The 13,664-nt window shown below is 43.1% G+C and overlaps 1 protein-coding gene across 1 annotated transcript in view; it reads left to right on the forward strand.

The window, feature by feature from the left end:
* Positions 1-13,664, forward strand: part of LOC111816723 (microtubule-associated tumor suppressor candidate 2-like) — a 241,256-nt gene that overhangs the window by 191,732 nt on the left and 35,860 nt on the right. Inside the window, exons 3-4 of the mRNA XM_023715055.1 lie at positions 2,209-4,632; positions 10,095-10,335. Of these exons, the coding sequence (XP_023570823.1) occupies positions 2,437-4,632; positions 10,095-10,335 (2,437 nt within the window). The 5' untranslated portion in view covers positions 2,209-2,436. The remainder of the gene's footprint in view (positions 1-2,208; positions 4,633-10,094; positions 10,336-13,664) is intronic.

The following is a 13,664-nucleotide window of genomic DNA, read 5'->3' on the forward strand; positions in this document are numbered from 1 at the left end:
CTAATAAAAAAGCGGCTTTTCTTGTCTTGGTGTGAGCTGCTTCTCCAGTTGGCTTACTGCTTCTACTTTTCTGTTCCTTTTTTTTTTTTTTTTTTCTTTTTCATTAGTTCGTGTTTACAGCATACACTGTCTGCACTCTTGTGGGGGAATAGTACATGCACATACCACATCTCAGTTCTTTTTCAGCCCCTTCCCTCAGCCATCCCTCCATCTCTTGATCCCTTCCCATTTGAGAAAAACCTGCCTCCTTATGTTGTATTATCTTTTATTTTGCTCTGTATTTATATTTTGAATTTATCATATAAGAGAAACTATGTCATATTTGAGTTTATGTGCCTGATTTATTTAACAGTGTGGTCGCAAGGTTCATCCAACTTCCTCCCAGTAACCCAAGATTATCCTTCTTCATGGAAGAGTAGTACTTGGCTGTGTATAAATACTGCATTTTCTTTATCTGCTTATCTCTTGGTGGACACTTTAGGTGTTCTGTTCCCACTCTTAAAATGGTGACTTTTCTTTTTACTTTCCCCAGCGACATGCAGGATTGCATTCATTGGGCACGGTTCTTTTTTATATCTGCCTCTGTCTCTGTGCTTTCTCTGCCTCTTAGCTGTTTGGCTTCAGGAAAATCACTCTCTCTATCCTTTTTTTCTTCTCTATGGCAGTGAAAGGAAAAAGAAAGAAAAACAAGGGAATGTTGAGATTTGTCCCTGAGGGGCCAGGGAGATGGCTCAGTAGAATAAGCACTTGCCTAGCAGGCGCAAGGGCCTGAGTTCAATTCCCAGTTCCACAAAAAAAAAAAAAAAAAAAAAAAAAGTCCCTGAAAGCTGTAACAAATAGCAGTTTGCTTAAATTAAATATTAAAATGTAAGCTGTGTATTGGCCCATTTTGTAGATGACATGCAATAGCACAGAGTAGGTAACTTATAAAGAAAGGAAGATTATTTTGGGCCACAGGCCTGACCCATGGCCGAGGGTGGCATCTAGTTATGTTTTCCTGCTGGTAGAGTCCTAAGGTGGCTTGAGGAATTACATAGCGGGGGACAGGGTGTGTGCATTGTATATCTTGGTCACTCTCCTCCCTTTCCCTAGAAAGCCACCAGGATGCCATCATGGGGCCCCACCACACTGGCCTTATCTAGTCTGAGTCATTACCCAGTGGGGCTTACATTTCCACCCTCTTAATTCTTAAGAGTGGGGATTAAATTGCAGCATGAATTTCAGAGGGGAGAAGCCATAGCAAATCATACAGTTATGATTTTGCAGTTAAATTTTACAAGTGTGTCTAGGTACCCAAATCCAGAATCCATTGGCATTTGGAGAACAAATTATATGAGTTATTTTATAGAACATCCCTCAATTTAAATTTGTCATGAGCCATGGGGATGCTCATTGTCAGCTCTTCAGGGGGCCTTCTGGCCATTGAGTCTTTGTATCTCATGATTAAAGTCAGTTTTTTTGTTTTTTTGTTGGAACTGGGGATTGAACTCAGGCCCTTGCCCTTACGAGGGAAGCGCTTATTCCACTGGGCCCTCTTCCCTAACCCTCATAATTAAATTAAGGCTGACCATTGATGGCAAGAACACTGTGGAGTGGCAGGAGCCGTAGGGAATGAACTGCCTGGCAACAGAGGCACAACACATCCTTTTCCATCAAGTTAACTTCAATGCTTTGGTTGAGATACTGTCTACTAGATTTCTGCATTGTAAAAATAATATTTTCTTTTTGTTGAAAATACAGTAATTTGAGGGAGTGACACTTTCAGATTCTGTGACTATCTTATTCACAATGATTTTTCATGCCATATTTCTATCATCTATTGGTGTCCCTTGCCGAAGATAATAATTATTCTGGTGATGCCATGATAGTGATTCTTTTAAGTTTTGTAATTTCTCTACATTAATGGGTATTTTTTCTGAAGATGAGTCTTCTCCACTTTGAAAAATCAGGGACATCATGGACTTGTGGACTTCTAAAATTTTAAGTGACAGTAACACACATTTACAATTCATTTCTAACATTCATCATTTTCATGTTTCACTTTTTCCATATTTGGCCACCAGAAGCCTCTACACGAAAGGTTTTTGAAAGTTACTGAGTGAATGAAATAGTGTGAAAGTAAGGAATGGTCTGTATGTTTACAATGCCTTTCTTCTCCCGAGCATCTGTTTGTCAATCTAACATGAATGTATTCCTGTTTTTCTCTAGGTCTCATGGATTAATTGGCTCCCATTCAGCAGGAACCTAACAGATAAATCCTTCTGCTGTGTATCAAGACAATGTTTGTGACAAGGATTACTGCTGTGTTGTGGTGTCACACTGTTAGAAGAGGACAAGCAGCTTGAGAATTTCCTGTAATTTGTATTGCAGCTTGAAGGAGACCCCTTTCCATTAAGTAAGACTGAATGGCCAGCAGCCCCCACTGAAGAGCTGACAATGAGCATCCCTGTGGCTCCAAAGAAATCATGTTTCAATCAGTTGCAGGACAACAGAAATGGAGCAAAAAATAATAATGAGAGTCTTCTAAGTCTGGGAGATACAAATGCCAATCAAATCATGGTGGAGGTCAGCTCCCCTCAGGATGAATCCAAGACTTGTGATCTGGCTGAGAAAATTGGAAATGCAAATTCAAGCGGGCTGGAGCACCATCTTCACTTCCAGAAGGAGCCTCATCAACTTCAAGGCCTTAGGAGAGGGTCTCTGGCTGGCTCCACAAATCTGAAAGATCTTAAACTTTCTCCTGCTTTTCCAAGAGGATTCCATGAAGATGGTGCCATGGAGAGAGGCACAGGGATCTCACTGATGCCTCAGAGTGCCCAGGGGCCAAGCCTGACAAGTTGGAGGAACATGAGGGGTGAGGCCAGTTCAGATGTTTTGGCTAAAAAGGATGTAGAAGTGCCCTGGCATGTTCCAAAGGACAAATTGGCCAAGACCCTTGACAACGAAGAGTTGAGAAGGCATTCTTTGGAAAGAGCAAGCAGCTCTGCAGTTGTGGCTGGGAGCTTGACTTCACAGCCTCCGAAGCTTGCGAGGCCCAGTACCCCTGAGCCGTGGGGTCATGTGCCCAGGTGTGGGGAGGAGCAGCAGAGAACACTGGCTGCCCACTCTCCAGAGACAGCTTTTCTTCCAGCTTACAGTACCTCAGAGAGAAAGAGTATGCATCCTCCTGAACCATCTACCTCAGAAGCCGGGGATACCATCCCCTCGGAGGCCTGGATGGAGGGGGCACATGAACTAAATGTTTGCAATGAGCACAAATCACGTTCCACCCATTCTGAACCTGCTTTGAATTCAACTTTGTTGTCTAAGGAAATCCTGAGTTATCCTGAAGCACAGTTAGGTCAGGGAAAGGGAGAACTGAAGCTGGAACGGAAGTATGTTCAACTCAGGGCTGGGGAGGAGCTACAGCCAACTCAGGCCGGTGACCTGGGATATCAGAAGGAAGAGACTGTGGCTCCTCCAGAGAGAAAGGAGACATGTGGGGAAGCACACCAAGAAGCCACCAGTGCCAACAGCAGTCCATCAGACAGCATCTGCCATCATCTTGGGGTGGGCAGATGCAGCAGCGAGGAGACAGAAGTCAAGACAGGTGTGGAGGAGTCTCTCCAAACCACACTCAGATCTGTCCCTGCTTCCTTGGGAGTGGCTGGTAATCAGTTCACTAGCAAAATGTCACTAAGCACGGGAAGTAAATTTGGTGAAATGACATCCAGCAACTTTTCTCCAGGTGATGGCCATGTAGCCAGTGTTCCTAATGGCCTGCCTGATTGCAAGTCCTCTGATGTCAGTGAGGAGAAAAGGAGGCTGGACGCTGGGAACAGGGATGGTGCTGTGGAGTTTGTATCAGACCATTCTGTGGGAGAGAGCAAAACTGAGGTTCTTGAGTCCCTGTATCTTCAAAGCAGAAGCACAGAAGTAGGGGAAAGCAAAGATACAGCAACACTTGGGACTGAACCTAGGAACCTTCTAGAAAAGGAATCCAAGACTGATATTACTCCATCTAGAGAAGATTCATTTCTCAATACCCCAGTTACCCTTCACCCAGAGACAACTGTGAATATGACCCACCAGCCCACACCGCCCAGTAGCATTTTCCAGGCCCCTGGTATGTTGAGTGTGGATACAGGGTCACCCTCAGTGATCCCATCCTCCACTGAGAGTGTGCAGCTGTTGAACACATCCCCGAAAGTGCCTGACAAGAACACCTGCCCCAGTGGGATCCCTAAGCCTGTTGTCACACATTCCAAGGGCACAACTTCCTTGCAGGAAGGAATGGAGAAACAGGTTGAGAAAATGGAAGACAGAACAGAAACAAAACCTATCATTATGCCCAAGCCCAAGCACGTGAGGCCTAAGATCATCACTTACATCCGGAGGAACCCACAGGCCCTGGGCCCTGTGGACACTTCACTGGTTTCTGTGGGGCTTCCTTATGCCCCGCCCCCGTGTAGCATGGCCCCACCCCAGGAAGACAGGGTGGCAAGTAGTGACCTTAAATCGTCTGCCAACCTCTATGAGAAATTCAAACCTGATTTACAGAAGCCCAGGGTTTTCAGTTCTGGATTGATGGTATCTGGGATCAAGCCCCCAGGACATCATTTCAGTCAAATGAGTGAGAAGTTTTTACAGGAGGTAAGTCACAGCACTGTGATACATCTATAAAGTGAGTGGTGGTTCTAAGCAAATTGCAGCTGTTAATGGATACATTTATATAGAAGTAGGTGGTTTTGACCTGCCGCAGAGTTGTCTAGAGCAATGCATATCTCATACTGCTGCTTGGTTTTAGTAAACATAATTGCTACTAACACTTAGTTGAGTGCTCACTGTGTATTGAGTGCACATAATGTATAGTACACAATCCTCATTCTTCACTAATCCATAGAGTAATTTTCTGAAAGATGATACTGTACCTTTTGTCACTGCACACAGAAAGAAACAGACTTGGACAGGTTGAAGTTACCCACATTGTGCCACAAAACAGGGACAGCATAGAGATTCTCACTCAGGCCAGAGCTGTTCAGCGATACTGTGCTGTAAGATTTATCTCCTGTAGGAATCTCTCTCTTTGTGGTCCGAGACAGTTGCTTTTAGTGAAGGTACATCAGGTCAACTTTTACCTGTTGGCCTCAGGGACATGATGTGGGACTTATGTAATGGCTCAGCCTCTTATATGAGCTCAGCATAACTCCATTGCCTATCTGCCCTGGTCCCTGCTCATTCTTCCTTTGTCACTGAGCTGCTGCAGGACCTTTGTCCTCCTGTTCAGAATGCTCATTTCCCAGTTCTCTCAATGTCCTCTCCCTTACTTTCTTTTATTCTGTGTCCAGAGGTCATCTCTTTGAACAGTTTGTCCATGTTCCCAGGAGTCCATTTTGTCTAGTTTATTTTTTTCCTAGATCTTAACTTCAACTGACATATATTTTGTTGCTGCTTCCTGTGCTCACTGGAATGTAAATTTCACAGGTGGGTGGAATTTTTCAAGGTTCTTCCGTACTATGTTCCCAGAGTTTAGAATGGTAACTGCTACCGAGATGTGCTGTTCAGGGCTGGTGGTGTAGCTCAGGGGTAGATGTTTGACTAAAATTTGTGAGGCCCTAAATTTCATTCCTAGCACTGAAAACAAAAACATGATAGCTAAATTAGGCAACTAACTTGTATCACTAGATTCAAAAAATATAGAAGACTAAAAGGTAGAATAAGCTCAAAGCTGGGCTCTAGCTTGGATGAATGCATTGACTTGTTTATTTATTTTTACTTATTTTTATTTTCAAGGAAAGGAAAAAAACAATGATATAAAATTTCAAAACAACACAGCTTAGGGTACTGTGTGAATTTTAATAGTGTTACCCTTTAATCAAAAATAGGAGTGAGAGGGCCGGCAAGATAGCTCAGCAGACTAAGCACTTGCTTAGGTGAGCGCAGGGCCCAGGGTTTGATCCCTGGCACCGCGTGCCATGCCGGCCCTGCCCCTGGGCGTGCTGAGCCAGTGATGCAGTTCAGGTATGGTGGTGAATGCCTGCAATCCCAGCCGTAGGAGGGTGGAAAATAGGATCACTATGAGTCCGAGCTGCATAGTGAGACCCTGCGCGCGCGTGCGCCCACACACGTGCGCGAGCACACACACACACACACACACACACACACACACACAAAGGAGTGGGGGTCCCTTGGCCAGTTGCTCCTGTAGTTAAGTATGGTATAACCTAACTGGGCCCCTCCTGTGTGCAGGCTCAGTGCAGGGAGATCTGAAAGCTCCCCTCCCTTCCAGTATGCTCAGGCTCCATGGGGTCACTATGTAGGTGAACATGTTTCTGACCAGTTATATCAGAAATACTTTTCTATTACAGAAGCCATGCATTTTTTAATGCAGTAGGAAAAATTCTTAAAATCTCAAACTAGTTTTGGACTTTTCTGGTGTTACTGACAGGTCTCTCTTGGATAGTGCAGATAGAAACAGAAATCAAGAGGAAGGCTTATCTGAGGGAAGGCGCTCTTCCCTTGGGAAGATCAGCACAGACACCAAGAGTTTCCAGAAGTGGTTTTTGAGACCATCTGGAGTCTAGTCAGGCCAAGGTGATGAAATGCATGCACTGGTCTCTTCTTAAGGCCCTCCAGAGATCTCAGGGTCCCTCTCTCTCTCTGTGCCTTAGGAGTGCTTTTCATTTTTGATGAAAGGAAATAGAAGGAATCAAGAGCAAACAGATAGGGAGTATTTCACAGTATGCAGATGTGAGATCAGGGCTTGTCCCTGACTGCTTCTGCCTCTACTCATCTCTGAGGGCATATACAGACTTTTTCTTCTCTTTATTCCCTAGACAATATAGTTCAGCAATTATGTACATAGTATCTACATTGTATTAGATATTAACAGTAATCTAAGGATAATTTAAAGTATGTGGGAGAATGTATGTAGGTTTTATGCAAGTGACATACCAATGTAGATAAGAGATTTGAACACCCATACTGTGCAATTTGGTATCCATTGTAGATCCTGGAACCAATGTCTCAGATACCAAGAAATGAATGTGTTTTTGAAAAATGGCTCACGTGATTGTGGAAGCTGGCAAGTCCCAAATCTACAGGGCAGGCTGGCAGCCCAAATTCTTAGAAAAGATTGTGTACTGCAGTTTGAGTCTGAATCACCCTTCAGGGGAAAGTCAGCCTATTTTTCATTAAGGTCTTCAATTGATTAAAGTATATCTTAGGTCATAAGGGATAATCTGCTTTATTCAGGGTCTGTTGACTTAAATGTTAACCCCACCTAAGGAACACTTTCACAGCAGTAATGTTTGTTTCTAGAATAATGTCTTGTTTTTCTCATTGCCAAAACAAAATACCCAATGCCCCAAGTGAAGGAGCGGAAGGTTTATTTGGCTCACAGTCTGTAGGGTTTTCAGTCCATAATTGGCTGGCTCCAAGGTAAGGCAGCACATGGTAGAGGGGCAACAGTTCATGGCAGGCAGAAAGTAGTAAAGTAAGAAGTGGGGAAGACAAGCCCCTTTCTGCCCCTTTCATCTTATCAGACTGCTGGGGTTAGGGTGGTGCCAGTCCAGTTAGTGGACTGACCCAGCCTTCACCCACTCGTAGTCCCAGCACTACACATTCAGGTCCAGCCACCTCCAGAAAAATCTCTGTGACCACATGAGGTTTTGGTGGACATCTAGATATGATCCACAATGACTAATGTTTGAGAACTATCTGGGTTCCATGTCTGACCCATTGTGTTACAGAAAATTGAGCCTCATGGGCCCTCTTCTCCTTGAAGCTGTCCGTGGCTTCCCAATGAAGCCCCAGGTTTGCTTTGTGCCTCAAGCACACAGCCCCATTGAAAATGAGCCAGGTTATAGCAGAAGAGGGCAGTGAAAGAAGAGTTTGCTTGCTTGTGTCCTTTGATTTTAGAAGTTTGTTTGAAGCTGTAGGATTCATTTTTGATTTCAAAGTAATTTCTCTAAAAATGCTCCATTGGGAAAGTAGGAGAAGCAGCAGTACTTAGGGCTGATCTCTGACTGTGCAGTTGTCTGGCATATCCTGTAGTAGAGGTGAAATAAAAGAACTTGCAGCCTTCTGTAGATTCCCTTGTTTAATTAAAATGCGTAAACTTGGCTTCAAAGATATACTTTTCACCTTTTTTAAAGAATTTATGCTCTTATAAGAAACGATACCCAATAAAATGACAGGTACGGAAGTTATTTAAATCATTGTTGAGGGGCTGGAGAGATGGCTCAGTGGTCTAAGGCACCTACTTAGAACAAGCTTGGCAAAGCACAGGGACCGCGGTTCAATCCCCCAGCACCACATGCCAGCCAGCCCCGCCCCCTGGTGGGCTGAGCTGGCCACACACACACACACCACTCTCTCTCTCTCTCTCTCTCTCTCTCTCTCTCTCTCTCTCTCTCAAATAAAATAAAAAAATAAATCATTGTTGAGAGTAGGTTTTGACCTCTGATAACCATTTATTTCCAAGAGTCATGATTAATTACTGAGATCAACATATTGCAATCTTGAAAACCTTACTGGGTAGGTTGGAAAAGATATTAATTTCCTCATGAGACTGTTTGCTCAAATTAGTGAACTGTAGCACCAAATATTAGACATTAAAATAAAAGTAGAAGATATCTTACTAAAAGAGTAAAACCAGGGCCAGAGACAGAGGGAAGAGAATGGTGACAATTTTATCAGAGAGCAGCTGTGGAATGTTCTTTGACAAGAATGTAATTTGCTGTAGCCTGAATACAGTATCTACTGTAACAGTCATGAATATTTTACAACATGATTATAATAAAACTTTGAATGCCTAATCTTTTGTTTCAACAATGTCAGTTTTAAGACGAACTTCGTGTTATCTATTTCTACACTAAAAGAGTATCAAATTAAAGAATTATCTCTTCAACAGCTTGGATCAAAGCTTATGTAGCCCCTATTAAAGAATATTGTTGAATGTTTGTGGCTCTAAATAGAAGTTTGACACAAAAGGTATTGTGATGTACAGCAGAATTAGTTAACAGATATATCTTTTCATACATTGTCCCTAGCAGTGTTTTTATTCATTATGACTTAAAGGCAATGGATTATGTAGTTCTGAGTCCTTTTTCATGTTTAATACAAGCAACAAGAGCTAGGGGTGCAGCTTGGTGGTTGAGCACTTGCCCAGCATGCACAGGGCCCCCGGGGCTCAATCCCAGACACTGGGGTGGGGGAGGGGGAGGAGACCAAACAAGCACCAGTGCTGTGCACAAACATAGTGAGAACGCAGTATGGTGTATAAATGATACTTATAAGTTGTATTTTAGTCTCAGCGCTTCAGCACAGGAGAAAGTAGCAGTATTGTCACATTATTAAGTTGAGAAAAAAATGGAGTCTGGACTCCTTTGCTTCACAAACAGCCATTGACTTTAGCTATGTGCAGTCACTGTTCTAGATGTAAATTCACCAGGCCATAAGACTCTTCCCTAGAACTTTATTCCAGTGGAACTTACCCAGATGTTCCCCAGAGCATCAACTTACTAGCAAAGATAGGTGGATGATGGCGTTCCATTTTTAATGATGTATATGCATAGTATGGGCCCCAAAAGTTCTCTAATTTTTCTAAATAGCCATCTCTCCCATCGAGCAGAATGTATTGTATTTTCTACAACACATTGCCTATGTTGGTAAAGGCAGTATATATTGGTAAAGTTCATCCACTAAATGGTTCCTTTTCACCATAAATATAATAACATTTTCAGAATTTTATTAATGTTTGCTATATTATTCCTTTGCTTCATTGACATTACGTATTTGAAAACTACTACTGGCTCAAATTCCAATTATTTTGTGGCAATGAGCATAGAAAAATCTTGTAGAGTGAGTTCTTTGTTCTCCAGTGGGAATATAGATTAATATAGCTTGTTAGAACTGAATTTGACCTAAGAGAACTTCCAGTTGTGTTGTCAACTTAGGGTTGAGGACACTGGGCCCAGAGATAGGAGAAGATCTGCAGTCAAGCAGCTCTGTAGAAACAGAGTGGGTGTTGTTTGAACTTGGATCTCCTCACCCTGTGTAGTCTCATGTTGTGCTCTGAAGTTCCTGATTGAGCTTTTGGTCATTTATTGTAGGTAGCGGATCACACTGGAAAAGAAGAATTCTGTTCTCCTCCTTATACACATTACGAAGTCCCCCCAACTTTCTATCGATCAGCCATGCTCCTGAAGCCCCAGCTGGGATTGGGTGCAGTATCCCGACTGCCCTCTACAAAGAGCAGAATTCTGATCGCAAGTCAGAGGTCTTCAGCGAGCGCCATCCACCCACCAGGACCCATCACCGCAACTGCCAGTCTCTACACTGCAGATCCCTCAGGTAAGCAGTCCAATAATTGCTGCATTTCCCTGCTGTAGGTTAAAATAATTCTTATGTAAAATGTTATAACTGTCTAAAATATGAATACCTGTTATCTCTTAAAAGGAGCCTTTTGCTATTCTGTCTTGTAGATACAAATATTCGTGAAAACTTATTTGCTTGCATCATCATTTTTCTTTTTAAAAAGAATTTTTAAAAATCATTTATTTATTTGGTACAGGGTCTCACTGTGCAGCTCAGACTTGTAGTGATCCTCCTGGCTCAGCCTCCCCAGCTCTGGGATTATAGGCGTGTGCCATCACGCATGGTTCTATGGTTCCAGGGAAAGCATGGCATGCCTGTGGTTCCTGGGAAAGCATAGCATTGGGTACTGAATATAGAACTTGGGTCCTTCTGCTTACTGGGCTGGCACTTAGACCACTGAGCTATTTGCCCAGCCCAACATTCTTTATATGTCACCTTTACAATGCTGGCTTTTGTTACCACTACCTGACTTCATAGAGCGTCTTCCTCTCTAAAACACTCTATAGTGTTTAATAGCATTCAAAAGATTTTTTTTCTAATTTGCATCTCTTGAATGACCAATGATGTTGAACATTTTGTCATAGATTTATTTCCCATTTGTACTTCATCTGAGAATTGTGTATTCATCTCAGATGCCCATTTTTGGATTGAGTCTTTGAATTTTGGGGGCCTTTCTTGGGGGTTCTTTTTTAAAAAACCTTTTTTTTAAAGTTTCTGCACATCAGAAGAAATCAATAAAGTAAAAAGAAAACCCATGAATTGGGAAAAATTTTAGTCAACTATGCCTCAGACAAAGGATGTATCTTTTTTTGATTATGATGATGATAATAGCCATTCTTTCTGGGGTGAGATGGAATTAGTTTAGTGTATGGTGATAGGCATGGGTCATGTTTGGCATGTGAGATTCCGTGCTCGCAGGCTGAGGGATCTGAACTGGAGCTAGAAAGCAATGCACAAGGTAAGCACCAGAGCTCCCCCAAAGTTATGACAGCTCTCTTCAGCAAGTGAGGTCCTCCTCCAGCGATGAGGAAAGCCAGGTTTCCATTAGGAAAGCCAATGCGATAAGCTTCATGAGGCTGAACAGTGCACCATCTTCAATCTGGAGGCAGGAATTGATGCTTAAGATGAGGACCCAAGCTTCTCCCAAGTTCCTTGGGAAAGCCAGTATGCTAAGCTCCTTCACCGGAACAGTCCAAGACAAGTAGTAGCTTCCAACAGCTCCAACAGCTTCTCCAAGCAGCATCCCTAACCATTCTGGCAGCTTCCGTTCTGCCTTTATGCTGCTGGCAACAACCCTCAGGTGGACCTCCCATACCCAGCACAACACTACTTTAATGCAGTTGGCTGTAGTAGGTTGATCACCTGTTAGAAATCCACCACAATAGTCATAAATACTTGAAGAGTTGACAAGAGTCTTACAGGGTCCACAGAGTTGCTTCTGGGACAGCCTCTTAGAGAAAACAGGAAGAAAGAGTGGCCCTAGGGAGCAGTATCAGAATTTATTTACCCACTTTCCATGTACTGCAGGTAGGGGTCTGCTTGTTTTACATTATTTTGGATAATGTGGCAGTTTGAATTTTTGTATATAATTGTCTTTATACTTTCAGGATAAATTATTTGAAGTTAATTAATGGATGCAGACATAATATCTTTCAGGCCAACTAATTTTCTAGGGGACTTCCACTGATTGTTTTTGTACTAGTGTTTCTGGAGGGTGCTATTTTCTGGCCATTCCTTTACCTCTGTTGAGCATTAACATTACTGTTATTGCTTTTCTTTCATTATTGCTGTAGACAAACATTTTTCATCTGTTTGCCATTATGTTACTCTGTAAGTTGTCATTTACTTGTGTAACTGTTGATAGTCTTAATGGTTGCATTTTTAATAAGCACATTACTTTTGATGGTTCCCATGATATCCACACTTTTGATGGATTTTTCTGCTGTTGGTGCTAATACAGGTCAATTATATAGCTTAGTCATTCAGTTGTGGTGATTCAGGGACAGAGGAACTGTTACCACTGTTTTCCTGAGAAGATGCCCTTTAAAACAATCCAGACAGGAAGTAGGGGGAGTCCCCTGGGGTGTCCAGTCTGTTGCATTCCAGGCAAAGGGAGAAGCCTGTACAAAGGCCCTGAGGTGGCATAAAGGACAAGGAAGTGGAGCAGAGTGAGTGAAAGAGAATGGCAGCATATGAGAATCGAGAGGAGATTAGCTTGGCAAGTGGGGTTGCATGGGCCCCTGCTGCCAACGTATGGATTTAGCTCTTATGCAGAGTGAGAAACCAAGCCTTGGAGGGTTTGGAGCTATGGCGGCATGTCCTGACTTTCAGTTAAGTGGGTTCTCTCTGGCTTACAGATAACATCTTTTGCCTTAGAAGTAAAACAACACATGTGGCATAGGCTCACCATCACCGTCCCATAGGATGGCCTTATTGAGAAGAGATTATGAGGACACAGAGGCTAAGGCAAGGAGAATGGTCAGGAGCAGTGCGGGGACCCAGGTGAGAGCGCAGGGCTTTGGACCACCAGTGGTGGGAACTCTGGGAAGGCAGTGCAAGAAGTAGCTTATCTCTCCCTGGACGTGGGCTGCAAGAGAAAAAAGAGTCATGGAAGAGGACAGAGTGTTCAGCTGGCACCACTGGAAGGATGAAGGCCATGACAAGAGGCAGGGCATGTGGAAGTACAGAGAGGAGCCAGGTCCAGCCGTGGGAAGGCTGGTGCATCTGGCCATCCTATGGGATGGTGGTGGTGAGCCTATGCCACATGTGTTGTTTTACTTTTAAGGCAAAAGATGTTATCTGTAAGTTGTTCTTTCTAAACTAAAACCTTAGTTTTCAGGTTTAATTGCAGTTGACACTCTATGATTAATAAGTGGGATTTGAGTTGTAATTTGTCCCTAAAAGGCTCAGCACCACTGCTGTAGGGTGAAGCACTGGCTGTCTGAGGCTAGACTTTGGAGGTCAGGACCTGCATGGCGATGTTAAAAAGCTAGTCCTCAACAGGTAACAAGCATTTAAAGCCGTGTCGCTCCCTTTGCGGGGCCACCAGTGCTGTCCAACACCACTGCACCTTTATTGTTAAGCTGTAAACTGGATGTGAACCTGAATTTTGTGCTTTTGAAATAGTATGATGTAACAGATGCAAAACTTTTTTATACATGAATGTGGGAAAACTTCAAATCACTAAATTTAAACTTAGTTGTGACTTGTCTTATAATACTCAAGGTTTCAAGAATATACCACTTGCATAAAAATATCATCGCCAGCACAGGCGGCAGATGGAGTCCTTCTAAGGTTGGCCTGTC

This window comes from Octodon degus, unplaced genomic scaffold (assembly GCF_000260255.1).
Source record: "Octodon degus isolate 3935 unplaced genomic scaffold, OctDeg1.0 scaffold00038, whole genome shotgun sequence".
Taxonomy (NCBI): domain Eukaryota; kingdom Metazoa; phylum Chordata; class Mammalia; order Rodentia; family Octodontidae; genus Octodon; species Octodon degus.